Raw genomic sequence first — 27,928 nt, forward strand, 5'->3', positions numbered from 1 at the left:
GTGTAACATTAGCACTTAGTGGTGTAAAGGAACCACCAGTGTTGACGTTAATAACCAGAGTTATTGTTTTACACTGTGGAGAGTAAACCAATCCAATCAAAACCACACCCATCATTATTATATTTCCCAGAATGCACGACTGCAAGTAGATCGTTAAGGATTGTTTTTGCATGTACTTTGATTGATTTAATCTTATGCTACACAAAAATAAATAAGATACATGTTTATTTAACTAATCCAATCAGTTAGTTAGATGTATTTATTTTCTGGTTTAAATGGTTTAGGTAGTGCTTTTTATAGAGTTTCCTAACACTGACAGTCATTCTGAATGCAGGTTGCAGGTGAATAAAAAATCTTACTGTTGAATATTCTAACTCTGTCTGGATTCCAATGGGAATTACACATCATTTTGCAAGTCAGCACAATGCGACTTGCAGGCCTGATAGACCAGGCCTGATAGACCAGGGGTTTCCTAACACCACTGTGTTAGGGTAAAACTAGGCCATCATCAGCCAGAAGAGTACTGGCCACCCCTCATAGCCTGGTTCCTCTCTAGGTTTCTTCCTAGGTTTTGGCCTTTCTAGGGAGTTTTTCCTAGCCACCGTGCTTCTACACCTGCATTGCTTGCTGTTTGGGGTTTTAGGCTGGGTTTCTGTACAGCACTTTGTGACATCAGCTGATGTAAGAAGGGCTATATAAATAAATTTGATTTGATCAACTAAGCCAGTACGTAAGGCCTTATGTATTGTCATAGAGTTGAATTTGTATTCGCCAAGGAACTCACTTTGTGAAATCCAAAGGCCTTTCAAAGGAAAGAATTCAACAGCAACCATGTCTCTGTCACTAACAAATACAATAATGGGTGTTAACTCTTAAATCTACTCAAAAAGAAAAGGCACACTGGGAAATATGCAAATTGGGCTTTACAACGTACAGTGTTAAAACACCCCCCAAAACATATTTCTCTGCAGTTTCATTATTATGAGCTACACAAACACTACAATCAAGTTCCTTTGAATAGTTGTAAACAGTCAAATGGGGAACACTGCAACATAATTACATCCTTAACACTTTCCAAAGTGTTGTTTTAACCCCAGTACAGTCGGACTCATACGTCAACTATATGTCGTGTACCTTTAAAGTTAAATGTACAACATGTATTTTGCTGTGTGCTGTTCCCTGACTCTACCAGCCACTCTTCTAATAATTAAGGCTAATAAACTGTTTTTTTACTGAGTAAAAAAAGCAGTAATTGTATGCAGAAATGAGGTCACCCTTTTTATTTAACCTTTAATTAACTAGGCAAGCCAGTTAAGAACAAATTCTTATTTACAATGACGGCCTACACCGGCCAAACCCGGACAACACTGGGCCAATTGTGCACCAGCATTGGGGTGGGGGACTCCCAATCACAGCTGGTTGTGATACAGCCTGGATTTGAACCAAGGTGTCTGTCATGACATCTCTATCACTGAGATGCAGTGCCTTAGACCGCTGCGCCACTCGGGAACCCCTACTCTTTAATTTCAAGTAAAAAATAAATCTTAAATTCGAATTTATTCTACAAAGAACAGATGACAATGCTTGAAATTATTGAAATAACTCTATAACATTTTTGATGCAGAATTTACACAACTCAAAAGACAATTGGTTTGTAGTCGTAATAAGGTGTAAATCAATATTGCCCCCTGGTGGTATGATTTGGAACTGGTAATTTACCCACATTACACTCCCGGACGTTAGGTGGCAGTAAACACTTACGGTTGGTCACCAAACGCCCTTAATAAAGACCAAAGAAGACAGATGAGGAAGTTTTACCTTGCTTCTTTGTTTAGTATCTTCAAGTGCATATTTTTTATATTTCGGAAACCTTTCGCTAGCGTACAAATAACGAGCGTCATCTCGTCTGCAACACAACTTCATGCAATTTTATGATTTTGTTTTGATTGAACACATGAGTTAATTTAGTGTACATAATTTATGTTAACTACTAACGGTAGCTAGCTAGCAAATACAGTCAGGAGCATTTCTTGATGTCAATCTCTGACGGCTTGCTCAAATCATGATGGTGAGTGCCTGCTATCCATAACCCACTACAGTGCTGGAAAGTAAATCATGTATTAATCAATGTACATGTTGTATGGGTTGTGTACAGTTAACCCTCAATCATGACTCAAATTCCATAGCTTTACGTTGAGCCATTGGACGTCCCTTAGGTCTGTTTAGTAACGCGGGTGTATTAGTACACAAGCGTTGCTGTCAATTGTATTGGTTTGCACAAAAAACCGTCAGTGGGAAGCCAGAAGTGAAATACAATTCTATTTCAAGTTACTGTGCTGGTGGGCAGGACGGTTGGTCAGTATGACAGGGGGAATTTCATACAAAATATCTAAAGGATCGTATTATTAAACTAAGTTTCCAAACATGGGTCTGTTGTATAACCACTTTATCGCTTCTTACCTTATGTCAGAGATACAAGTCCCCACATGACATTTTTTTTTGTCCAAATGTGTCTCACATGCAGGACTTTTATTTTGATATGAAGTAAGCAGAGAGGAAGTGGGTCTAAAACAGACCCGCCTTTGGAAACTTTGTTTAATAATACGATCCTTTAGATATTTTGTATGAAATTCCCCCTGTCATACTGACCAACCGTCCTGCCCACCAGCACAGTAACTTGAAATAGAATTGTATTTCACTTCTGGCTTCCCACAGACGGTTTTTATGCAAACCAATACAATTGGCAGTGACTCTAGTGTAAATAAAAATACCTATATGTCCCCTTTAGCCTTACGAGGCAAATGACCCGATGCTGCGCAAAATGCTCTGTCTAAAAGCAAATACGGCTCGTTTTTGGAGACATTTGGAACTTAACTTTCATATAAGCGAGAAATAATTTTTCAAATACAAAAAATACACTTCCTGTATGCAGTTTAGGTTCGTGTTATTTTGAAAACACATGCAATCCAGACGGAAATGTGGAATAGAATGGCCCAAATGCGAGCACAAGGTGAGAGGATGTGTCGAAGCCAGGTACAACTTTGCTAAACAGCGCACAGTAAGTGTGTCTTTTGTATTTGAAATTGTATTTATTACAGTTAAGTTCCAAAGATTTCCAAAACCGTATGGCTAGCGAGGATTAATAACATTTCTAAATGTTAAAACATCGTCGGAATTGTAGTTCATATGGAGCCAGCTGTCTTCCATAACATCTGCTGAGAACCCAAGACAAGGGCCAGCTGTAAGCCAACTTGAACCCCCTTGGGTTCTGGAGAGGTTGTGTACAGTATGCCTGAAGCCCTAACCCTGAAATACAAGCCGTTACAATCTTTTCAGTATTCACACTTTTCTGATCTTATGTTTCTAATCAGAGATTACCAGAGAAATGTCCTCTCAAGTCCAATTTACCAGTTAATTTCTGATCTTTATTTTAGGATGATGAGAAAAAACCCTGCCTGCCACTCTCCTTTACCGAACCCAAATCTGAGGGTCCTGATTGTAAGAGTGAAGCCCAGAGTGAACGGCAGGCTCCAGAGATGGCATCAGTGAAGCAGGAAGACTGCAGTCAAACACTGGGGCTGAATGTCAACATTAAAGATGAAGTAAAGGAGGAAGAGATTGAAACATTTGTGTTTCATGGTAAAAAAAAATGTTTTCACAGTCTCAGAATAGGGCTGTAGGAGTGCTGATGTAGGATCAGTTTAGGCTTTTAGATCATAATGAATCAGATTATATGGACTGGGAGACCTGATCCTAGATCAGCACATCTAATCTGTGTGACTTTAGGTCCAGGTCCACTTTAGGCCCAGGTCCACTTTAGGTCCAGGTGAATTGACTAGGCTAATGCCTTTAGGTCCAGGTGAACTGACTAGGCTAACGCTCCTGTTTCACTGAAAGAGGTAACCTAGATGGTGTCTCATGCTACTCACCTGATTTACCATCAACATTTCAAACGTTTAAACAACATCGGGATCGTTAACGTTTAGAAAAAATCCCTAACCTAAAAACTGTTTTTCGCTCACTAAATTTAGATCACCGTGCAGTTATCACACAACATATTATTTTCTGTGTTCTAGCCTAGCTACAGTAGATGATAGGCTATAAAGGCCTGGGGAAAGTTGTGTAACTTAAATAGTGAGTAAGAAGCAAACTTTAAGTTACTTTGGTGAATATGCGAGATACAGATACCTATACTTGCAGTTCTTTCTGCCTACCCCCTCCTCTCTCTCCCTCACGCTGGCCTGCCTACCCCCTCCTCTCTCTCCCTCACACTGGCCTGCCTGCCCTCTCCTCTCTCTCCCTCACGCTGGCCTGCCTGCCCCCTCCTCTCTCTCCCTCCTCTCTCTCCCTCACGCTGGCCTACCTGCCCCCTCCTCTCTCTCCCTCCTCTCTCTCTCTCACGCTGGCCTGCCTACCCCCTCCTTTCTCTCTCACGCTGGCCTGCCTACCCCCTCCTTTCTCTCTCACGCTGGCCTACCTGCCCCCTCCTCTCTCTTCTTCCTCTCTCTCCCTCACGCTGGCCTGCCTACCCCCTCCTCTCTCTCCCTCACACTGGCCTGCCTGCCCCCTCCTCTCTCTCCCTCACACTGGCCTGCCTGCCCCCTCCTCTCTCTCCCTCATGCTGGCCTGCCTGCCCCCTCCTCTCTCTCCCTCATGCTGGCCTGTCTGCCCCCTCCTCTCTCTCCCTCCTCTCTCTCCCTCCTCTCTCTCCCTCACGCTGGCCTGCCTGCCCCCTCCTCTCTCTCCCTCATGCTGGCCTGCCTGCCCCCTCCTCTCTCTCCCTCCTCTCTCTCCCTCCTCTCTCTCCCTCACGCTGGCCTGCCTGCCCCCTCCTCTCTCTCCCTCATGCTGGCCTGTCTGCCCCCTCCTCTCTCTCCCTCCTCTCTCTCCCTCCTCTCTCTCCCTCACGCTGGCCTGCCTGCCCCCTCCTCTCTCTCCCTCATGCTGGCCTGCCTGCCCCCTCCTCTCTCTCCCTTATGCTGGCCTGCCTGCCCCCTCCTCTCTCTCCCTCATGCTGGCCTGTCTGCCCCCTCCTCTCTCTCCCTCATGCTGGCCTGCCTGCCCCCTCCTCTCTCTCCCTCATGCTGGCCTGTCTGCCCCCTCCTCTCTCTCCCTCCTCTCTCTCCCTCATGCTGGCCTGCCTGCCCCCTCCTCTCTCTCTCTCACGCTGGCCTGCCTGCCCCCTCCTTTCTCTCCCTCCTCTCTCTCCCTCACGCTGGCCTGCCTGCCCCCTCCTCTCTCTCCCTCCTCTCTCTCCCTCACGCTGGCCTGCCTGCCCCCTTCTCTCTCTCCCTCCTCTCTCTCCCTCCTCTCTCTCCCTCATGCTGGCCTGCCTGCCCCCTCCTCTCTCTCCCTCATGCTGGCCTGCCTGCCCCCTTCTCTCTCTCCCTTCTCTCTCTCCCTCACGCTGGCCTTCTCTCTCTCCCTCACGCTGGCTCACCTGCTCTTTCACTTCGCTAATGTGAGTGTGTGTTCAGTCTTCGATCTGTTGCGTGTAGAATATCCTAATGTATTCATTGATGTTAGGGTCCTGTTTTACTGAAGTTGTGAGAGACAGATCTTGATTACCGATAGATAGTGAACAGTTCTGACTCTTATCTGCCTGGTGGCGGACCTGCCTTTACTCTGCCCCTATCCTCTCTCTCAGTCCCTCGCTAACTCGCTTTGGATTCTAGCTGACTCGAATCTTGCCACTCCGAAATGGCAGTTGACACTGAGAGTTGACGTGCAAGGGAATCTATTATTTTGTAGTTGACTCTCCACCACTACGACATCGTTGTTAACAGTTGGAAAAATGTCAGAGAAAGGCAAGCGACAGCAGCGAAGTCCTGTATGGTGACGATACTTTGAGAAGTTAAAGGAGAAGGTGGTGAAATGTAAAACACCGGGCACGGAGTAGCGGTGACTGCGGTAGACTGAACTGCATTGCCCTAGTTTTCATATGCAGGACCCTTTTGCCTGATGAATACATGCCATTTTATTATTTTTTGTCGTATCTTTTAAACACAAAAAATACTGTTTAAACCTTAAAAAAAAAATAAAAAAAATATGTCACATCCCTATTCTTGAACTTAGGGCCGCCTGGAGAACTCAAAGAAGAGACAGAAGAACACAAAGTCTCACTACTCAAAGGTATGTTTTCTATCTTCTGACACATGGAACATTTTTAAGCCACAGTTCAGAATCTGGCCAGAATTCAAACCGATGGGGATACCCGACATCACTCAGCAATTTAATTTGAGAATGTTAGCTCCAGCCTGCTTTGTTTCAGGGGAGTATGACACATGCACACCCATCAGGCTAATGGCATTCACCTGTCAAAAATTACAACAAAAACACAATTGAATAATGGCCTAGCACCTTATTTTACAGCTACGTAGGACCATGATAGAGGTGGACAATTGTGCTAAGCTCATAACCCATTGTTTTTATTCCTCAGGAATCAAGGGAACCAGTGCCTCCTCTAGCCTTTTGGGGGCCCTAAGCGGGCAAAACATACATTACCGTTTCAACAGTTTGGGGTCACTTAGAAATGTCCTTGTTTTTGAAAGGAAAGCAAAACATGTTGTCCATTTAAAATAACAACCAAATTGATCTGAAATACAGTGTAGACATTGTTAATGCTGTAAATGACTATTGTAGCTGGAAACGGCAGATTTTTAAAAATGGAATATCTACATAGGCATACAGAGGCCCATTATCAGCAACCATCACTCCTGTGTTCCATTGGCACGTTGTGTTAGCTAATCCAAGTTTATCATTTTAAAAGGCTAATTTATCATTAGAAAACCCTTTTGCAATTATGTTAGCACAGCTGAAAACTGTTGTTCTGATTTAAAGAAGCAATAAAACTGGCCTTCTTTAGACTAGTTGAGTATCTGGAGCATCAGTATTTGTGGGTTCAATTAAAAGCTCAAAGTGGTCAGAAACAAATAACTTTCTTCTGAAACTCGTCGGTCTATTATTGTTCTGAGAAATGAAGGCGGTTCCAGGCGAGAAATTGCCAAGAAACTGAAGATCTCGTACAACGCTGTGTACTACTCCCTTCACAGAACAGCGCAAACTGGCTCTAACCAGAATAGAAAGAGGAGTGGAGGCCCTGGTGCACAACTGAGCAAGAGGACAAGTACATTAGAGGGTCTAGTTTGAGAAACAGGCGCGTCACAGGTTCTCAACTGGCAGGTTCATTAAATTGTACCCGCCAAACACCAGTCTCAACGTCAACAGTGAAGAGGCGACTCCGGGATGCTGGACTTCTAGGCAGAGTTCCTCTGTCCATCTTAATCTTTTCTTTTTATTGGCCAGTCTGAGATATATGGCTTTTTCTTTGCAACTCAGCCTAGCAGACCAACATCCCGGAGTCGCCTCTTCACTGTTGACGTTGCATCTTGGCCAGACCCTCCGCTAACCGACGACGCTGGGCCAATTGTGCACTGCCCTATGGGACTCCCGATCACGGCTGGGTTGTGATACAGCCCGGGATTGAACCAGAGTCTGTACTGACGCCTCTACTACCTTAGACCGATGCGCCACTCTGGAGGCCCAAAATGGAGGAGTTTTAAAGCTAATTTCCTGCAATTAGGCAATTCTTTCTATGACTGTGTTCATATGATATCTGTGCGAGAGTGACTAAGAAAGCGATGTGGTTCCCCCTGGAGGTCAGTTCCCCTGAGCACATGCCCTGCGTGCCCGGTGTAATTTGGTGATGATTACTACAAGGTTTAGATATCTGGCTAGACTACCTTACCTAGCAGTCTAAAACATTTTAGCTGACATGGGCTAATTGAGTGACTTACATAAGTGGAAAATTGCCAACGCGCTACCAAATTTTGAAATTGCACCTTGCTTATTTTACTTTTATAAATCTCAACAGACTGAGTTCGTGTGAAAAACGCAACCCTGGCGGCGGCGGGGCCCTACGCGCAGCTTGTAGTTTGCGTATAGGAAGAGGCAGCACTACATGGAACCATCGGAGGAGAGCTGGACATACTCGTCTCCAGTGAAATGTTGTCTGAAATGTATCGGACATTTAACTCTCAAACAGAACCAACCCCTCAAAGGAGCAACAAGTTGAAATGTCTATTCAACATGTTGCAGCAGGATTATTTCTGAGAAAGTTACTGTGAAAAATTCAGACTAAATAGAAGCTAGACTTTCATTCTGTAGAGGGTTTACTGCCTCATTATGCTGTAGACTTTCATAGCAAGAGATGCCAGTTAGGACTGAGCAGTATTGTTTTTCTGTTGTGATTTACACAGGAGAAGGACCTGACTACGCTGAACTTAAGGTTGCAGTTGAAACGTCCAGAGAGCAACACCATGAAGAAAGCAATGCTAAGGGGTCTCACCACTGCCCACACTGTGAGAAGAGTTTCCCATTCCCGTCATATCTTGAAAGACACCTGCGGAAACATACAGGAGAGAAGCCTTACTCCTGCTCTGTCTGTGGGAAGTGCTTCAGAACGTCAACTCATTTAACCACTCACCAGGGAGTTCACACAGGGGAGAGACCTTACTCCTGCTCTGACTGTGGGAAATGTTTCTCTCTTATAAGTAACTTTAAACAACATCAGCGAACACATTCTGGAGAGAAGCCTTACTCCTGCTCTGATTGTGGGGAGAGTTTTTCTCAACATGGTAACATGCGTCGTCACCAGAAAAGACATTCGGGAGAGAAGCCTTACTCCTGCTCTGATTGTGGGAAGAGTTTTATTACAACAGCTGAATTAATCAGTCACCAGAGAGTGCACACAGGAGAGAAACCTTTCCACTGTTCTGTCTGTGGGCAGAATTACTTTAGCCTGAGTAACTTAATACGCCACCAGAGAATACATACCTAGGACAGAAGCCATGTTCATGCTTGACTGTATGAAGTGCTTCAAAACATAATCTGAACTAGAGGTCTTTACGAATCCACCTGTACCCGAATACCCGACAACCGATCCGGGACATGAGCGGATCTGGATCCAGAATTCTAAATAATGTTACAGGTCTGAGTCGGATCTGATTTGATTGTCATGGGTCTCGGGTATGTGTAATTTAACTGACTTGTCCGGAAGGGCCCGTACAGATCCGAACTCAACTGCTGCAGTAGAGAGAGAGACATGTTATGATTTATGTTGCTGCTCCTTTTCACGAGAGTGGAGCGTGCAGCTTTTTGTTGGCCAATCATAAGTTATCAAAGCGGCAATAGGATGCAGTCATACAGCCTCCATGTGTGGCAAAAAGCAGAAGATATCTAATGAATGGAAGATAAACTTTTATTTACATTATTTTAATTCTAACTATAGGCAACAACGACCAGGAGACAACAGGTAGGCTGCTACTTCATTCAGAATATGAAGGTGTTATTTGTAACTGTAGGATGAGAAAACGCATGTACTTCAGCCTCATGTGGGGCGGCAGGTAGCCTAGTGGTTAGAGCGTTGGGCCAGTAACCCGAAAGGTTGCTAGATCGAATCCCCGAGCTAAAAATCTGTCGTTCTGCCCCTGAACAAGGCAGTGTTCCTAGGCTGTCGTTGTACATAAGAATTTGTTCTTAACTGACTTACCTAGTTAAATAAAGGTTACATTTAAATAAAAAAATGCCTAGCTAGCTAACGTTAGCTAGCTTAACTAGCTTCTCCCACGTTTGATGGAGTCAAGACGGGTACTACGTAATCATATTTGATGATAAATAACCAGCAGCTATTAGTCTAATATAGTGCAAGTCGGCATGTTGGTTGGTTGCTGTCTCTTGTCTCATGCTCCCCATGACCCTCGCTGACAGTACTTCCGCCTGCTAGAGCGGCACCTCTCTCCCTCCTCTCACGCTTTATCAGCTCCGGTTAATAAAGTAGCTTAAAACATTTATTTTCTGCTGCTTCCATCGTTCTGATCGGATCAGACCGGGTCTGGATCCGACCAGGTCTATACGGTATGGGCCTAGTTGTCCTCGTGTCTGTTCGGAACGGGTTTCTATATTTGAAAATTAGATCTATGCATTTCGGTTCTGGGTGGGAAATCCTCAGGTCCTTTTATGAATGGGTACAACTTTTTGGACCCTTGAAGACCTCTAATCTGAACTAACTCTACGTCAGAAAGTGCACACAGGGGAGAAATCTTCCTGCTGCTCTGATTGCGATTCACTCTAATGCACAGGTGTCAAACTCATTCCACGGAGGGACGAGTGTCTGCGGGTTTTCGCTCCTCCCTTGTACTTGATTGATGAATTAACATCACTAATTAGTTAGGAACTCCCCACACCTGGTTGTCTAGGGCTTTATTGAAAGGAAAAATCAAAAACCTGCAGACACTAGGCCCTCCGTGGAATGAGTTTGACACACCTGCTCTAATGGGTTAATAATGATAGTGTGTACACCGGTACACAACACAAGCAGAATTCATAGTCAGAAAAAGGTACAAGTTCTGCTTCCAGGTGATTGGGAGGTGCAATGGCGGCCCGTTGCTGAGCAACACCAAACCATCGCAAATAGCCAAATCAACTTTACAGAACATGCTGCAATTTATTTAATCTAAATGTAGCAACTATTTATTATTGTGTTTTCCACTGCAAACTGTCCACTGAGACTCTAATCGACCACGGTGAACCCACATTCAACGCTACGCTCTGTGCAACAGCGGGAATACTAACTCCGACATCAGAGAATCGACCGGTGACTTGAGCGAGATAAAATTAAAACATTTATGAACACGCTACAAACCGATTTTCGAAAAGAAGTGGAGGAAATGAAAGCGGAATACTCAGAGGGAGTAAAACAACTCAGACTGGACACGAGCTAGTCAAAACAAATAATGCCTCGCATAAGCAACAATGGGGCCAAATCTCCTCTCAAACACCGACGGTATAGTCAGACCTAGCGCAAAACACCAAGATAGTGACTGAATGCAAAGACGAAATGGAGAAGCTGACACTCAAGTTATCCGTTTAAGAGGTCAGGGCTTGGAGGCCAAACAGCAGACGTGAACCTGAAAATTGTGATTTCCCCCCCAAAAAACAGGCTTCCATGTATGGAGAAAGGCTCATTGAGCAATCCATCCACTCTGATCTTGGAAGCACTGAATGGCTATACTGAGGCCAGATGCCCAGCTACCATCGTCTATGAGGGCAAGGACATCACTTTCTATGTGGATTACAGTCTCCATACCATGCAGAAGAAAGCTTACACTGAGGTCCGGAAGAAGCTTGTCGTAAAAAGTACACAGAACTTTCTAGTCCATGTGATAATGTGGGACAGGAAGCTCCTCTCTCACACTGTTGAAGACATGGTGAGGTACCTACACAGTCCCAACGTTGACCCTGTCTGCCGAGGATGGCGTCCCTCCAAGCTGTTATGGAGCGCTACACACCGAGGACGAGGAGCCCAACCAGCATGTATCAGGGACATGAGGGATGGCCCTGCCTGACAGGGAGGACCAGCATGTATCAGGGTCAGGAGGGATGGCCTCACAGGGAGGACCAGCATGTATCAGGGTCAGGAGGGATGGCCTCACAGGTAGGACCAGCATGTATCAGGGTCAGGAGGGATGGCCTAACAGGGAGGACCAGCATGTATCAGGGTCAGGAGGGATGGCCTCACAGGGAGGACCAGCATGTATCAGGGTCAGGAGGGATGGCATAACAGGGAGGACCAGCATGTCTCAGGGTCAGGAGGGCCCTCAGGGTCAGGAGGGATGGCCCAGCCTGACAGGGAGGACCAGCATGTATCAGGGTCAGGAGGGATGGCCCAGCCTGACAGGGAGGACCAGCATGTATCAGGGTCAGGAGGGATGGCCTGACAGGGAGGACCAGCATGTATCAGGGTCAGGAGGGATGGCCCGGCCTGACAGGGAGGACCAGCATGTATCAGGGTCAGGAGGGATGGCCCAGCCTGACAGGGAGGACCAGCATGTATCAGGGTCAGGAGGGATGGCCCAGCCTGACAGGGAGGACCAGCATGTATCAGTGTCAGGAGGGATGGCCCAGCCTGACAGGGAGGACCAGCATGTATCAGGGTCAGGAGGGATGGCCTGACAGGGAGGACCAGCATGTATCAGGGTCAGGAGGGATGGCCCACCCTGACAGGGAGGACCAGCATGTATCAGGGTCAGGAGGGATGGCCCAGCCTAACAGGGAGGAGCAGCATGTATCAGGGTCAGGAGGAATGGGCTAACAGGGAGGACCAGCATGTATCAGGGGCATGAGGAATGGCCCAGCCTGACAGGGAGTGGAGAGCGCAGCAGTAAACCACAAGGGAAAGGTCTTTAATTTCTCCTGAGACCGAGCCGCTACTTGACGAGCCGCTACTGATCCCGTAGATACACGACACGGCCAAACGTATGTGAACGCCTGCTCGTCGAACATCTCATTCCAAAATCATGGGTGTTAATATGGAGTTGGGTCCCCCCCCCCCCCCCCTTTGCTCATATTACAGCCTCCACTCTTCTGGAAAAGCTTTCTACTAGATGTTGGAACATTGCTGTGGGGACTTGCTTCCATTCAACCGCATTAGTGAGGTTAGACACTTCTTGCTTCCATTCAACCGCATTAGTGAGGTCGGGCACTTCTTGCTTCCATTCAACCGCATTAGTGAGGTCAGGCACTTCTTGCTTTCATTCAACCGCATTAGTGAGGTCAGACACTTCTTGCTTCCATTCAACCGCATTGGTGAGGTCGGGCACTTCTTGCTTCCATTCAACCGCATTGGTGAGGTCGGGCACTTCTTGCTTCCATTCAACCGCATTAGTGAGGTCAGACACTTCTTGCTTCCATTCAACCGCATTGGTGAGGTCGGGCACTTCTTGCTTCCATTCAACCGCATTAGTGAGTTCAGGCACTTCTTGCTTCCATTCAACTGCATTAGTGAGTTCAGGCACTTCTTGCTTCCATTCAACCGCATTAGTGAGGTCAGGCACTTCTTGCTTTCATTCAACCGCATTGGTGAGGTCAGGCACTTCTTGCTTCCATTCAACCGCATTAGTGAGGTCGGGCACTGGGCGATTAGGCCTGGCTCGCAGTCGGCGTTCCAATTAATCTCAAAGGTGTTAGATAGGGTTGAGGTCAGGGTTGTGTGCAGGCCAGTCAAGTGTTTCCACACTGTTCTCAACAAACCATTTCTGTACGGACTTCGCTTTGTGCACGGGGGCATTGTCATGCTGAAACAGGAAAAGGGCCTTCCCCAAACTGTTGCCACAACGCTGGAAGCACAGAATCGTCTACAATATCGATGTACGCTGTAGAGTTAAGATTTCCCTTCACTGGAACTAAGGGGCCTGAACCATAAAAAACAACCCCAGACCATTCCTCCTCCACCAAACTTTACAGTTGGCACTATGCATTGGGGCAGGTAGCGTTCTCCTGCCATCCGCCAAATCCAGATTTGTCCGTCGGACTGACAGATGGTGAAGTGTTATTCATCACACCAGAGAACATTTCTACTGCCCCAGAGTCCAATGGTGGTGAGCTTTACACCACTCCAGCCAACACTTGGCATTGTGCATGGTGATCTTAGGCTTGTGTGCGGCTCATGAAGCGCACGACAAACAGTTATTGTGCTGACGTTGCTTCCCGAGGCAGTTTGGAACTCTGTAGTGAGTGTTGCAACCCGAGGACAGGCGATTTTTACACGCTATGTGCTTCAGCAGTCCCGTTGTGTCTGCTTGTGTGGCCTACCACTTCGCTGCTGAGCCGTTGTTGCTCCAACATGTTTCCACTTCACAATAACAGCACTTACAGTTGATCGGTGGCAGCTCTAGCAGGGCAGAAATATGACACTGACTTGTTGGAAAGGTGGCCTCCTATGACAGTGCCACGTTGAAAGTCACTGATCTTTTCAGTAAGGCCATTCTACTGCCAATGTTTGTCTATGGAGGTTGCATGGCTGTGTGCTAGATTTTATACACCTGTCAGTAATGGGTGTGGCTGAAATAGCTGAATCCAGTCATTTGAATGGCGTCCACATACTTTTGACCATGTAGTGTAGCTTACATTTAATGACTTTTTGTTGTGTGTCTCTTCTTTGTTATAGTAATTTGATTTTGAGTACTGCACTGTTGGGAAGGGCTTGCAAGTTCATGTTAAGCATTTCACTGTATTTGTGCATGTGACAAATAAAACTTGAAAAATCAACATTTTGTCATGGCTATCTCAGTCTCTGGACTCCACTGAAAACCTGTTGTTTGAATGGAAGAGTCTATGAGCTCAGATGAAGGATATCAAGGATCTGTAAAGATTCTGTATGGAGGAACGGTCTTAAGAGTCCTCCTAATGTTGTTCTCTAATCTCCTAAAATATGTTAGAAGAAGGCTCAGCGTCGTTGTCGTCGGAAAGGTGAGGAGGGTGCTGGGAGTATTGAAAACAGGGGATTCGATAATGTTGACTCTTATCTGTTTTAAATGTATTTGTTGTATTACTTGTTAAACAGCATACAATATACCTCTGTATTTGTATGATCTATTTTAAAGTATTTTTTTTGCTAATCTTCATCAGGGGATCCAATTAATTTGGACCCCACGGTACACACAGTACAATGGGAGAGGGGTGTGGCATACAGAGGAGGTTGAACTCAGACCACTATTGAGGACTGGGATTCTCATATCTAGAGACTTTGGAACTTCTGTGAGTGTAATGTTTACTGTTCATTTTTGTTTATTTCACTGTTGTATATTTATCTACCTCACTTGGTGTGGCAACGTTAATATATGTTTCTCATGCCAATTAAGCCCCTTGAATTGAATTCCACGCCAAAGAACTTCTAGCCAGTAATTTTCAAGTGCAGTGGATTTGAGAGTTTCATTCCATCTTTGTTTGAACCTCGCAAGAGTTTACGTTATGGTGAGTCGTGAAACAACAGCTTTATTCTCATATTAGGTGTCTGTTTATTTGTTAAACAGAAGCACATTCATTTACATTTAATTTAAAAAACTCGTTTTCACCTCACATGTTTAAAGCAATATTTCTCTCTGGTGATGTGATTTAGATCTGGTAATTTACCCACATTACGTGGCGCGTTCAAGTGCTAGTCAGAATTAGAAAACTCTGAAATGTACGACTTGCTAACTGGCTGTAGTTGTACACGTGCCGCGTTCAATGAATATCGCAAGTCGAACATTTCCGAGTTTCGACTGGTATGTGAACACGGCAACACTCCCCGGCACTGGATGACACAACAGGACAAACACTGACAGATGCGTGCGATTTTTGGTTACAGGACGTCGCCGATCAGTCAGGGCCAGGAAGAACATTCAGGTAGATTGTTGTTCACGTAGCTACCAACAAATGTGTTGTGCAGCGGGGTGCCAGAACTGAAAAAAAAACACTAGACATGATCTTCATTTTTACCGCATGCCTTCATCTAGGCCTCGTTTTAAAGCCAACCGCCGACATATGTGGCTGCAAACACTTAAAAGAAGTGACTGGACTGGGGACATCATTCAGAATGCCCGTTTTTGCAGTGCTCATTTCATATCAGGTAGCTGAGTTACTATCTAAATAGATTACCCAAAAATAAGGAACGAAATTGTTAGCCATTTAGTTAGACTTAAATGTAGTCAATATATTTTATGTACACATGAGCTTAGACGTTATTATATTTATTTTATTATTGAAATTCCTAATAGTTAGCTAACATTAGGTTAGTTTAGCCACGCTATTGTTGTCTTGGCTAGACTAACTGTCTTTGAACAGCCACAACAACAATTAGATTTATAATGAGAAACTAAACGCGTCGATTGTCGGAAAAATATTAAGCTTTTCTGTCAACTAGCTATATACTCTAGCTTTCTTATAAACTAGCTAGCTAATTAAGTTAGCTTTCTTGCTAACAGTTACATTGATTTGACGACTTTTCCTACCTCGGCTTTCTTACACAAGGTATTATCAACCACTGAAATAATCCCTTTATTTGTAGGAGGCATCTATGGACATCGACAGTCCAGACTTTGTCCCCTCTCTGTTTGCCTACTCAACCCAGAGTGAATCCAAAACACCCCACGTAAAATTTGAAAGGTAATAAAAGCATTTGGTCACTTTACTTGATTTAGTAGCTAGGTATACTTTAACAGTGGGATTATTGCTGCGTTCAAAACAACTGGGAAATCCGAAACGTCCGAATCAGTGGGGAAAAAAATCGTTTTTCTACAGTCATTAAACTCTGAATTCCAAGTCGGTAACTAGGTCGGGAACTCAGACTTTCCGGCCTGAAGATCTCTGCCATCATTATTTGACCTGCTTTTTTTTCTCTTGAGTTCTGTTGTCTTGGAAGAACCCATTTATAATGGTTGGTTCTGTGGTCATCTGAAAAAAAGTATAGTTTTACTAATCACTTCTCTGTAATAGATTGAAAATAAAAAGGGATTTCGCTACACCCGCAATAACATATGCTAAATATGTGTGTGACCAATGAAATTTGATTTGAAGAATCGACAGACCACTTGCTGACTTCCACTGCTGCTGAAGTCACTGAAGGGGACCAGTCCATAGCAGTCATTGATTAGAATTAATCAGAATGGATCAGAATCCAGCACAGTAGGTGACAGCTTACACTTGGTTACAGGCATTTCCGTTAACTAGGCAGATTATTAGCAGCGATTACAATGCATTCAGAAAGTATTCAGACCCCTTGACTTTTTCCACAATTTCTTACATTAGTCTTATTCTAAAATTGATTAAATTGTTTTTTTCCTCATCAATCTACACACCTCCCTCTGCAACTGGATCCTGGACTTCGTGATGGGCCGCCCCCAGGTGGTGAGGGTAGGTAGCAACACATCAGCCACGCTGACCATCAACACGGGGGCCCCTCAGGGGTGCGTGCTTAGTCCCCTCCTGTACTCCCTGTTCACCCACGACTGCATAGCCAAGCACGACTCGAAATACCATCATTAAGTTTGCTGACGACACAATGGTGGGAGGGCTAATCACTGACAATGATGAGACGGCCTATAGGGAGGAGGTCAGATAACTGGGCAGTGTGGTGCCAGGACAACCTCTCCCTCAACGTGAACAAGTCAAAAGAGATGATCGTGGACAACAGGACAAGGCAAGCCTAACAGGCCCCTATTAACATCAACGGGGCTGTAGTGGAGCGGGTCCACATCACCAACAAACTATCATGCTCCAAACACACCAAGACAGTTGTGAAGAGAGCACCCCTGAGGAGACTGAAAAGATTTGTCATGGGTCCCCAGATCCTCAAAGTTCTACAGCTGCACCATCAAGCGCACCCTGACCGGTTGCATCACTGCCTGGTATGGAAACTGCTTGGCATCCGACCAAAAGGCGCTACAGAGGGTAGTGCGTACGGCCCAGTACATCACTGGGGCCAAGCTTCCTGCCATCCAGGACCTATATACCAGGCAGTGTCAGAGCAAGGCCCTAAAAATGTCCAAAGACTCCAGCCTCCCTAGTCATAGACTATTCTCTCTGCTACTGTAAGGCAAGTGGTACCAGAGCACCAATTCTTGGTCCAAAGGGCATCTTAACAGCTTCTACCCCCAAGCCATAAGACTGCTAAACAGCTAATCAAATGGCTTATCTATTATCTATGGATAGTCACGTACATATTACCGCAATTGCCTCGACTACCTTGTACCCCCTGCACATTTACTCGGTACCGGTACCCACTGTACACAGCCTAGTTATTGTTATTTTATTGTTGCTCTTATTTATTTACTCTGGTTTATTTAGTAAATATTTTTCATAACTCTTATTTTTCTTTAAACTGCATTGTTGGTTAAGGGCTTGTAAGTAAGCATTTCACGGTAAGGGCTCCCTGTTCGGCGTATGTGACTTAAAATGTGATTTGTTGTAATAAGGTGTAAATCAATATTGCCCTCTGTTGGTATAATTTGGAACTGGTAATTTACCCACATTACACTCCCGGACGTTAGGTGGCAGTAAACACTTGCAGTTGGTCACCAAACGTCACTAATGAAGACAGAAGAAGACATATAAGGAAGTTTTGCCGCGTTTCTTTGTTTTGGATCTTCATGCGCAGTTTTTTTTAACGTTTCGATACTTCAGAACCCTTTTATTTTGCTTACGAATAACGAGCTAAATGCAATTTTATGATTCTGTGTTGATTGAACGCATATGAGCTAATTTAGTATACAGCGTCTCTGTCGACTAGCTACCGTAGCTAGTTAACGTTAGCTAGCAACACAGGAGCCTTTTTTGACGTCAGTTGCTAAGGCTTGCTCATATCATGGTGAGTGCAGGCTATCCACAGCCCATTGCACGGCTGTAAAGAAAATCATGTATTGATCAATTTACATGTTGTATTGGTTATGTACAGTATGCCTAAAATAGAAGGCATACGAATATTTTCAGTGTTCACACTTTTTTCCTGATCTTATGTTTATAATCAGAGATGACCAGAGAAATGTCCTCTCAAATCCAACATACCAGTTAAGAGCAGCTTTTGTATTACATAGTAGTCATTTCATATTTTTACTTGGGATGCGTGTCTGATCTTTTGTTTTAGGATGGTGATCAAATCCAGCCTGCCACTCTCCTTTACCGCACCTAAATCTGAGGGTCCTGATTGTAAGAGTGGAGCCCAGAGTGAACAGCAGGCTCCAGAGATGGCATCAGTGAAGCAGGAAGACTGCAGTCAAACACTGGGGCTGAATGTCAACATTAAAGATGAAGTAAAGGAGGAAGAGATTGAAACATTTGTGTTTCATGGTAAAAGCAGAGCACCGCCTGTTTTCACAGTTTGCTAGTAGGACCATTTGTAGGATCAGTTTTGCCTTTAAGATCATAATGAATAAGATTATATGAACATCAGGGACCTGCTCTTAAACCAGCTAGCACATTTGGTTCCTTGGAACTTGTGGAAACGTACGTTTTTGGTTTCCCATAGGGTCTGGGAACAAAGCCAAAAGTTTCCTGACTGATTAAACTGAACATTTACATTACATTTTACATTTAAGTCATTTAGCAGACGCTCTTATCCAGAGCGACTTACAAGTACATACATTCATACTTTTTTTTTGTACTGTTTTTGTAAGTTTTTTAAAAACGTTCTGAGAATGGAAGTGAACATTCCACCTTTTCTAGATTGCAGGGATGTTCTGAGAACTTTTTACTATGGTTCCCAGAATGTTTTTATGCCATGTTTTATTAACCTATAATTTCCATTCTCAGAATGTTATTTAGAGGTAATTAAATAATGTTCTGAGAACATATTTCAATAAGACTTATCACTGCTAGCTTAGTTTGGGTTACCTGTTGTGAACTCCAAACACAGACAAGGACACATGGATATTCATTTGCTTAGGTATTAATCATGCAAACACGCCTTTTTTATTATTGTGGCACCGCATCAATGCGATTCTAACCTATGATCTTCTGCTCTCTATTCCTGGAATTAGTCCACTGCTCTGTTCATTTTAGTCTATTCAAACTGACTCCACTTCAAAGTAAATATTCACTCATTAAGATCAGGTGTGTCCAATTAGTGGGTGCAGCAAACCCACCTGAACACACTTAACAAGATAGGATAGGGTTTTGTTGATGGGAGATTTGGGAAGTGTGTTGAATGAAGTCCAGCGGTCAGAGAGATGAAAGAAGCGGAGAGCTGATGGTTTTCCGAGAAGAGTTGAATCTGGGGGTTGTTTTTTTTTTCAGTGTGTGGTCACTGCTCATGTTCCCAAAATGTTGCCCCCCCCCGGAGGTTATGAGATGGCGTTACGTCTGAATGCCACTAGGACGCAAGTCAAGTCGGGAGAAGAGGACTATTGGGACAGGGACGCAAAGGTGGATTTCTGAAGAGGGATGGAGGAATGGAAGGATGGAGGAATAAGAGGTCGAAGAGAATGAGGATAGCAGAGGTTGAATTTGAGGAAGGTGGAGATGGGGTGTCAAGTGCAAACAGTGAGCCGTACACCAGACCGAGTTCTGGAGGTGAAATGGAAGTTGAGTGAGGTGTGGTGAAGAGCTTGGAAACAGAGCCTGGCATCAATAGACATGATAAAGAAGAGTCTTGTCCAGTAGGAGGGACTTTTTGGGGAGAAAGTGGTGTTTGTTTCTTCTGACCAGAGGGAGCAGGCGGTCCGTGTCATGCAACTTGGGTCAAGATCTCTTTCTTGCTTTGCTCTCAGGAACGAGTCACCATTGAAAGTAGTGATTTTCTGGGTTAGTTTTAAGTGTGGAGGTGGCGCAATTGAAGTTTAAATTCCTGGTGTTTGTGACGCCCGCCGTTTGGTGCGACGCAGATCCCGGTGGTGAAACAGGAGTCACTGTCAGTCTCTTTGAGTCAGAGTCTCTACCTGACAAAGTCATGTTAGGATATATATCAGTTATCCTTTAGAGCACAGGTGTCAAACTCATTCCACGGGGGACCGAGTGTCTGCGGGTTTTCTCTCTTCCCTTATACTTGATTGATGAATAAACATCACTAATTAGTTAGGAACTCCCCACACCTGGTTGTTTAGGGCTTTATTGAAAGGGAAAAACCAAAAACCTGCAGACACTAGGCTCTCCGTGGAATGAGTTTGACACCCCTGCTTTAGAGCTTTTGTGCTGAATCCATTGCCCTGTTTCAGGTGTAACATTTTACACCTGAAGAAAGTAGAGGAGGATGGGTCGAGGATCCCTGTGAGTAGTAGATCTGTGCCAGCACAGAGGGAAAGGCCAATTAGTGACATATGCTTCAGAAAGGTTGGCTTCCTAGCGTTCAGAGCAATAGTTATCAACTGTACCACAGAAATGGAATGTAAATCACAGAAAATGGATGTGGTGGCAGCTGCGGAGAAGTATTTGGCTATTTGACTTCAGTGGATTTCCGGGGTGTGTTAAGTGGTGGTGTCCCGTGCTCCGAGGCCGTTGGCATGGTGCAAGAGCAGATGGGGTCAAAGTAGTAGAATGGGCTAGTGGGTTTTTAATGTGTAGGGTTAGTTAGCAGGGTGTTTTTTTGTGTAATTTATTATTATTTTTTCCCCTGTTATGTATCACAAAGTATAATGGATTTATATTATAGTCCAGTAAGGGGCAGTAATGCAACATTGGATGCCATCTGCCGTTAAACTCAGAATAATTAGTTTTGATGCCGAGAACGTAATGTTTGTCTTTTTAAATAGCGTTCTTAGAATGTTCTTTGAACATTACTGTTTTCTTGTGGTTTTTATGGAACGTTTTTTTAATGTTCTAAGAACATGAATTTCAACAGAATGATGAGGTAACCTGCTTAAGTACTGAAATTCCCACAGAAGAATGTAGTCTCTTAACGTTCTCTGAACAATTTGAGAATGTTACTTTAAATCAGGTCTGTTAAACTCATTCCTCGGAGGACCTAGTGTCTGCTGGTTTTTTCTTTTTTTTCTTTTCAATTAAGACTTATACAACCAGGTGAGGAGAGTTCCTTACTAATTACTGACCTTAATTCGTCAATCGAGTACAAGGCAGGAGTGAACCTGCTGATACTTGGCCCTCTGTGGAATAAATTTGACACATTTGCTTTAAATACAACCATGAGGAAAACTGTAGGAAACGTTATGCTGAAGTACTGAAATTCCCACCTAAGAAACATATGGTTCTCAGAACGTTATGTGCTAGCTGGGTATTCTGCAGCATTCCCAGAACATTTTGGGGAGGTTGTATGAAAAACAACTCACCAAGCTCTAAGAAATATGGTTCTCAGAACGTTATACGCTAGCTGGGAAATCAGCACACCTAGTCTCTAAGGTAAATTGATTAGGCTAATTCTCCTGTTTTAATCCTATAGCAATATGCTTTTGGAAACCTTTTAATGTAACTGTCATATAAATAACCTTTTAAAATACAAAAGATACATACTATGCACGGTTTAGTAAAATTGTATCTGGCTGTTATCACACACACCCTTTGCTACTACCCTTTCCATTCCACATATCCGTCTGGATCATATGTATTTCTCATAATAAAGCCAGGTGCAGTTTTGCTAGACTGCTTACTGTAAGTATATATTTTGTAATTTGAGAAAAATTGTTAAGCTCCAAATGTTTCCAAACCCGAAACATCCGAAACATTTAGACAGAGCATTTGGTTAACACAGGGCAGCGTCGGAGAGTCGGGCCATTTTCCCCCCTGGGCAAAATGGGACGTGGAATGGCTCCACTGTAATGTAATTGGAGTCATGAAAAGGGTAACCTACTCACCTGATTTGCCATCAACATGTTATATTTGTCTTCAACTTAGGGCCGGCTGGAGAGCTCAAAGAAAAGACGGAAGAACACAAAGTCTCACTACTCAAAGGTATGTGTTTTCTATCTTCTCACACATAGAAACATTTTTAAGCCACAGTTCAGAATCTGGACCGAATTCAAACCGACGTAGATACCCGACATCACTCAGCAATTTAATTTGAGAATGTTAGCGCCAGCCTGCCTTGTTTCAGGGGGCTGAACAACACAATTTAATTTGAGAACGTTATCTCCAGCCTGCCTTGTTTCAGGGGGCTGAAAAACACAATTTAATTTGAGAATGTTAGCTCCAGCCTGCCTTGTTTCAGGGGGCTGAAAAACACAATTTAATTTGAGAATGTTAGCTCCAGCCTGCCTTGTTTCAGGGGGCTGAACAACACAATTTAATTTGAGAATGTTAGCTCCAGCCTGCCTTGTTTCAGGGGGCTGAACAACACAATTTAATTTGAGAATGTTAGCTCCAGCCTGCCTTGTTTCAGGGGGCTGAACAACACAATTTAATTTGAGAATGTTATCTCCAGCCTGCCTTGTTTCAGGGGGCTGAACAACACTCAATGACAAACAATACCTTGATTCTAGCAATGTTATGAAAAAGAACACATGATTTTATGACGCATGTACACCCATCAGGCTAATGGCATTAACCTGCATGTTGGACTCAGTCCAAGAGATACACTGAGTGTACAAAACATTAGGAACACCTAACTAATATTGCGTTTTGCCCTGAGAACAGCTTTAACTCATCGGAGCGTGGACTCTACAAGGTGTCAACTGTTGTGTGTGGAAATCCCAGCACAAAATAACATCATTGAGTAGTAGGGTACAACCTTGTGTTATGTAGGTCCATGATAAATTGAAATGCACTTGTTAGATTCAACAAGAATCAATGGAACCACCTTTTATTTATCTAGGCAAGTCAGTCGAGAACAAATTCTTATTTACAACGACGGCCTAACCCGGACGACGCTGGGCCAATTGTGCGGATACATCCTGGATTCGAACCATGGTCTGTAGTGACACCTCTAGCACTGAGGTCCAGTGCTTTAGACCGCTGCGCCACTCGGGAGCCCAAAAAACTCCAGTGAAATGTTGTCTGAAATGTATCGGACATTTAACTCTGAAACAGAACTAACCCCTCAAAGGAGCAACAAGTTGAAATGTCTATTCAACATGTTGCAGCAGGATTATTTCTGAGGAAGTTACTGTGAAAAATCCAGACTTAATAGAAGCTAGACTATCATTCTGGAGAGGGTTTACTGGCTCATTATCCTGTAGACTTTCATAGCAAGAGATGCCAGTTATGACTGAGCAGTCTTGTAAACCCTACTGTGCAATAGATTAGGTGCATTAACTTAATTTATTAATTAGCATTCAGGACCCAAACTATCGGTTTATAATGGCCAGAGGCTTTTTTGCGTTTTGGTAGGCCGGCATTGTAAATAAGAATTTGTTCTTAACTGACTTGTCTAATTCAATAAAGGTTAAATACATATACCACACCCCGTTAGGCCTCATGGTTTAAATACAACACAGTTGCAACTGTTAATGTGACCAACAAGGGAGAACACTAGTAAGTTAATACAAAGTTTAGGCTGTTTTCTAGGAATGAATCATATACTACAACCTGATGCTGATTTCTATCCATATCACATGTAGATAAAGGAAAAAGAAAACCGAAAGGAATGGAGAAGGAAACTGAAAAAAAGAGGCATCGATTCACCCCTGGAGATGAAGATCTCATTATTTCCGGGGTACTTGGGCACTGGGAGGACCTCTTTGGTGCCCAGGCCCACATTCGCCCGCGGGGGTCAAAGACGGCAACCTGGAACACCATCGCTGGGACCTTGACCTCGGCTGTGGCGAGATGTGGTGACGATGTCCGGAAAGAAGTTCAATCTCATAAGGAGCCAAGTCAAGCAAAAGGTTTTTTCTATCCGGACATTGTCCACCCAGACTGGTGGGGGGGCCAACACCGTGCCTGCGCTGACCGACCTGGAGCAGCAACTTTTCTCCCGAATGGCAGAGACCGAAGCTGGTGTAGGGCCTGTTGATTTGGGATTTGGTGAGTGCTAATCTTGTAATTACATCTAATGTTATATTAAATTATTATAATTACATCATAGTAATAATATATTATACATTGGGACTATATACGGTATATTTCATAATTCAATATTGTATATTTCACTATCTATTGTTTGGTTTAAATTTGACATTTTAAGTCATCTAAAATAATGAATAGAAGTTTGTTTGATGTTTTGGCCTTAACCAGGCCTTCTTGTAGACTGGCCCTATCATATGTGCTACAAAGCAAGTGTATATTCAGATCAATTACATGAATTATTGAGAAATATAAAAATGTATATTTCCAAAACACTGCTTCTGATTGGGGTTTAATGTTGATTTGCTGTACATAAATAGTTTGACAGAATGTAAGCCTACTGCACAAGATGCATCAAAGTTCCAGAAAGGGAACTCTGCTAGTTTAAGTCTGCGACCCATTTAATACAGAGAAACTGGCATAATTAGACAATGTAACTCATGGTATTATTGCACATACAGCCATTCACCAGCAAAGGGAGATCATTTGTATTCAATTTTCACATAAAACTTTTGTCATTTAGCAAACGTTCTTATCCAGAGAGGCTCACTGGAGCAATTAGTGCCAAGTGCCTTGCTCAAAGGCACATCAACTGATTTTTCACCTATTCTAAACAGCGACCTTTCAGTTACTGCCCCTAAGCTCTTAACCACTAGCTTACCTGCTGCTCACTGTTGGAAATGCTCATAAATGCTTTCTAAAGTTACCTCCACCTTTGTGCAAGGAGGAGCACTGCCAGAGCCCTGCAAAATGACCTCCAGCAGGCCACAAATGTGCATGTGTCTGCTCAAACGGTCAGAAACAGACTCCATGAGGGTGGTATGAGGGCCCGACGTCCACAGGTGGGGGTTGTGCTTACAGCCCAACACCGTGCAGGACGTTTGGCATTTGCCAGAGAACACCAAGATTGGCAAATTCGCCACTGGCGCCCTGTGCTCTTCACAGATGAAAGCAGGTTCACACTGAGCACATGAGCACATGTGACAGACGTGACAGAGTCTGGAGACGCCGTGGAGAACGTTCTGCTGCCTATAACATCCTCCAGCATGACCGGTTTGGCGGCGGGTCAGTCATGGTGTGGGGTGGCATTTCTTTGTGGGGCCGCACAGCCCTCCATGTGCTCGCCAGAGGTAGCCTGACTGCCATTAGGTACCGAGATGAGATCCTCAGAGCCCTTGTGAGACCATATGCTGACACATGCACATTTGTGGCCTGCTGGAGGTCATTTTGCAGGGCTCTGGCAGTGCTCCTCCTTGCACAAAGGCGGAGGTAGCGGTCCTGCTGCTGGGTTGTTGCCCTCCTACGGCCTCCTCCACGTCTCCTGATGTACTGGCCTGTCCCCTGGTAGCGCCTCCATGCTCTGGACACTACGCTGACAGACACAGCAAACCTTCTTGCCACAGCTCGCATTGATGTGCCATCCTGGATGAACTGCACTACCTGAGCCACTTGTGTGGGTTGTAGACTCCGTCTCATGCTACCACTAGAGTGAAAGCACCGCCAGCATTCAAAAGTGACCAAAACATCAGCCAGGAAGCATAGGAACTGAGAAGTGGTCTGTGGTCACCACCTGCAGAATCACTCCTTTATTGGGGGTGTCTTGCTAATTGCCTATAATTTCCACCTTTTGTCTATTCCATTTGCACAACAGCATGTGACATTTATTGTCAATCAGTGTTGCTTCCTAAGTGGACAGTTTGATTTCACAGAAGTGTGATTGACTTGGAGTTACATTGTGTTGTTTAAGTGTTCCCTTTATTTTTTTGAGCAGTGTATATATATCAAAAGCTAATATACACATCTAATGAATCAGTCCACTAGCTCAGTGGCTTTACACTTGGCTAGGAGGCTATCTCAACATTAACCAAGCCTTGAAGGAGTGTTTAAACCGAAGACTGGCAGAAACAGTTTTTATCCCTTCAGACGTGTGTGTGTGTGGTCTCATGAGTAGCCTATGAGGCAAGGCAAAGTTTACATTTCACTGAGCCACACAAACTTTATTAAATTCCATACAGACTGTATTAAATCAGCACCAGTGTTAAATGAGTACCTGATGAATGGAATGAACAGAACACACTCCAGGAATAATTGTAATGTGTATTCTTTATTTGAATTTAAAAGCATAATGCCATAATGGTTTACCAACAGAAAACATGACATTTTAAAGGGAGTAATTTCAACAAGAAGTGATTAATAAAATATCTGAAATAATATTGACATAATCCTCTTGTCCAGGTCTCTCTCTGGGAGAAATGTCCAGCCCTGGTCCCCCACCAGCAGCAGAGGGAACTGTGGAGTCAGCTTTACCCTCTGTCACCATGGAGGAGCTACCCTCCACCTCACCATCAACACCTTGGCCAGCACCAACAGTGCCACCCCAGCCCATCACCTCCCATCCTGCACCATCTCACTCTGGCACCGCACCCCAACCCATCACCTCCCGTCCTGCACCAGCTCACTCAATCCACTCTCAATCAATGAATCAAATTTATTTTATAAAGCCCTTTTTACATCAGCAGATGTCACAAAGTGCTTTACAGATACCCAGCCTAAAACCCCAAATAACAAGCAATGCAGATGCACTCTCTGGCACTGCACCCCAACCCATCACCTCCTGTCCTGCACCATCTCACTCCATCCACTCTGGCTTTTCTCCCCAACCCATCACCTCCTGTCCTGCACCAGCTCACTCCATCCACTCTGGCTTTTCTCCCCAACCCATCACCTCCTGTCCTGCACCAGCTCACTCCATCCACTCTGGCTCTATACCCCAACCCATCACGTCTGGCTGGACACCACAGGGCCCCCAAGCCAATCTGCTCCAACAAATCCTCGACACACAAACACAACAAATCCATGTTACACAGACCGCCCAACACATCCACCAAGCTCTTTATGATTTACTAGAAAAAGCACATGAAACACAGAAGGCACACCTGGATGTGGAGAAGAATCGGCTCCAGCTGGATGAAGAGCGCTTGAGGGTGGAGACAGAGCGCCTGCAGGTGGAGAGGGAGCGCCTCCAGCTGGAGAAGGATCGCCTGGGGGAGGGGGAGGTGCTTCGGCAGCTCTCTGTCTCCGGGTCAGTCGCCCTAGAACACCAGACGCCTGTGAGTTCAAGAACAGGCAGTGCCTCCCCCACCCTTCCTCTGGGAACACCATCAGCCTCCATGTCCAGTCCCCTCACATTAATATCACCTACTGCACCACACTTTGACTTCTTATTTTCCCCTTTCCCATTACCAGTAATCACAACCCATTCCACCCAGCCATCACAAACCAGCCCTGCCTACACCTCCCCCACCTTAACCAGCCCTGCCTCAACCTCTCCTACCTTAACCGTTTCTGCCCACTCTCTCATCCCTCCAACCTCCGGATCTGTTAAACGGCGAGTTCAGGAGACAGTCCGGCCTTGGCCTGCACCCACTGCTAAGAGTAAAAAACATCAATAAACAAAATGTAATAAAATACAAGTGTTTATCTTTTCTTACAGCCTCTTCACACTTACTACACATTACTCACATGTAGTCTTGCGTACTTGCTACGGAGAGGGAGTGGAAGGATGACAGGTCCTCCGGAAGTTTAGTTTTCTTCCAGTTCTGTATAACTGTTGTTAGCAACTCTGTTGTGTTAGCAACTCTGTTGTGTTAGCAACTCTGTTGTGTTA

General features: G+C 44.5%; 2 protein-coding genes across 5 annotated transcripts; both read left to right on the forward strand.

Annotated features, from left to right (window-relative positions):
* The first annotated feature begins 1,796 nt into the window (after positions 1-1,796).
* Positions 1,797-12,391, forward strand: LOC129813211 (gastrula zinc finger protein XlCGF42.1-like). 2 transcript variants are annotated; one of them, XM_055865483.1, is made up of 4 exons: positions 1,797-2,068; positions 3,435-3,639; positions 6,076-6,132; positions 8,259-12,391. In XM_055865483.1, the coding sequence occupies exons 1-4, from the start codon at positions 2,063-2,065 to the stop codon at positions 8,837-8,839; spliced, it is 849 nt and encodes a 282-aa protein (XP_055721458.1). In that variant the 5' UTR covers positions 1,797-2,062; the 3' UTR covers positions 8,840-12,391. The 2 variants fall into 2 exon arrangements, with proteins under 2 accessions (XP_055721458.1, XP_055721459.1); XM_055865484.1 differs by lacking the exon at positions 8,259-12,391 and adding an exon at positions 6,440-8,247.
* Positions 12,392-16,315: 3,924 nt separating this feature from the next.
* Positions 16,316-27,723, forward strand: LOC129813212 (protein FAM186A-like). 3 transcript variants are annotated; one of them, XM_055865488.1, is made up of 5 exons: positions 16,316-16,731; positions 18,461-18,663; positions 22,156-22,212; positions 23,817-24,222; positions 26,497-27,723. In XM_055865488.1, the coding sequence occupies exons 2-4, from the start codon at positions 18,462-18,464 to the stop codon at positions 24,209-24,211; spliced, it is 654 nt and encodes a 217-aa protein (XP_055721463.1). In that variant the 5' UTR covers positions 16,316-16,731; position 18,461; the 3' UTR covers positions 24,212-24,222; positions 26,497-27,723. The 3 variants fall into 3 exon arrangements, with proteins under 3 accessions (XP_055721463.1, XP_055721462.1, XP_055721461.1); XM_055865487.1 differs by lacking the exon at positions 16,316-16,731 and adding an exon at positions 17,892-18,184; XM_055865486.1 differs by lacking the exons at positions 16,316-16,731; positions 18,461-18,663 and adding an exon at positions 18,983-19,737.
* Positions 27,724-27,928: the final 205 nt, after the last annotated feature.

The sequence above is a fragment of the Salvelinus fontinalis genome, chromosome 16, assembly GCF_029448725.1.
Source record: "Salvelinus fontinalis isolate EN_2023a chromosome 16, ASM2944872v1, whole genome shotgun sequence".
Classification (NCBI taxonomy): domain Eukaryota; kingdom Metazoa; phylum Chordata; class Actinopteri; order Salmoniformes; family Salmonidae; genus Salvelinus; species Salvelinus fontinalis.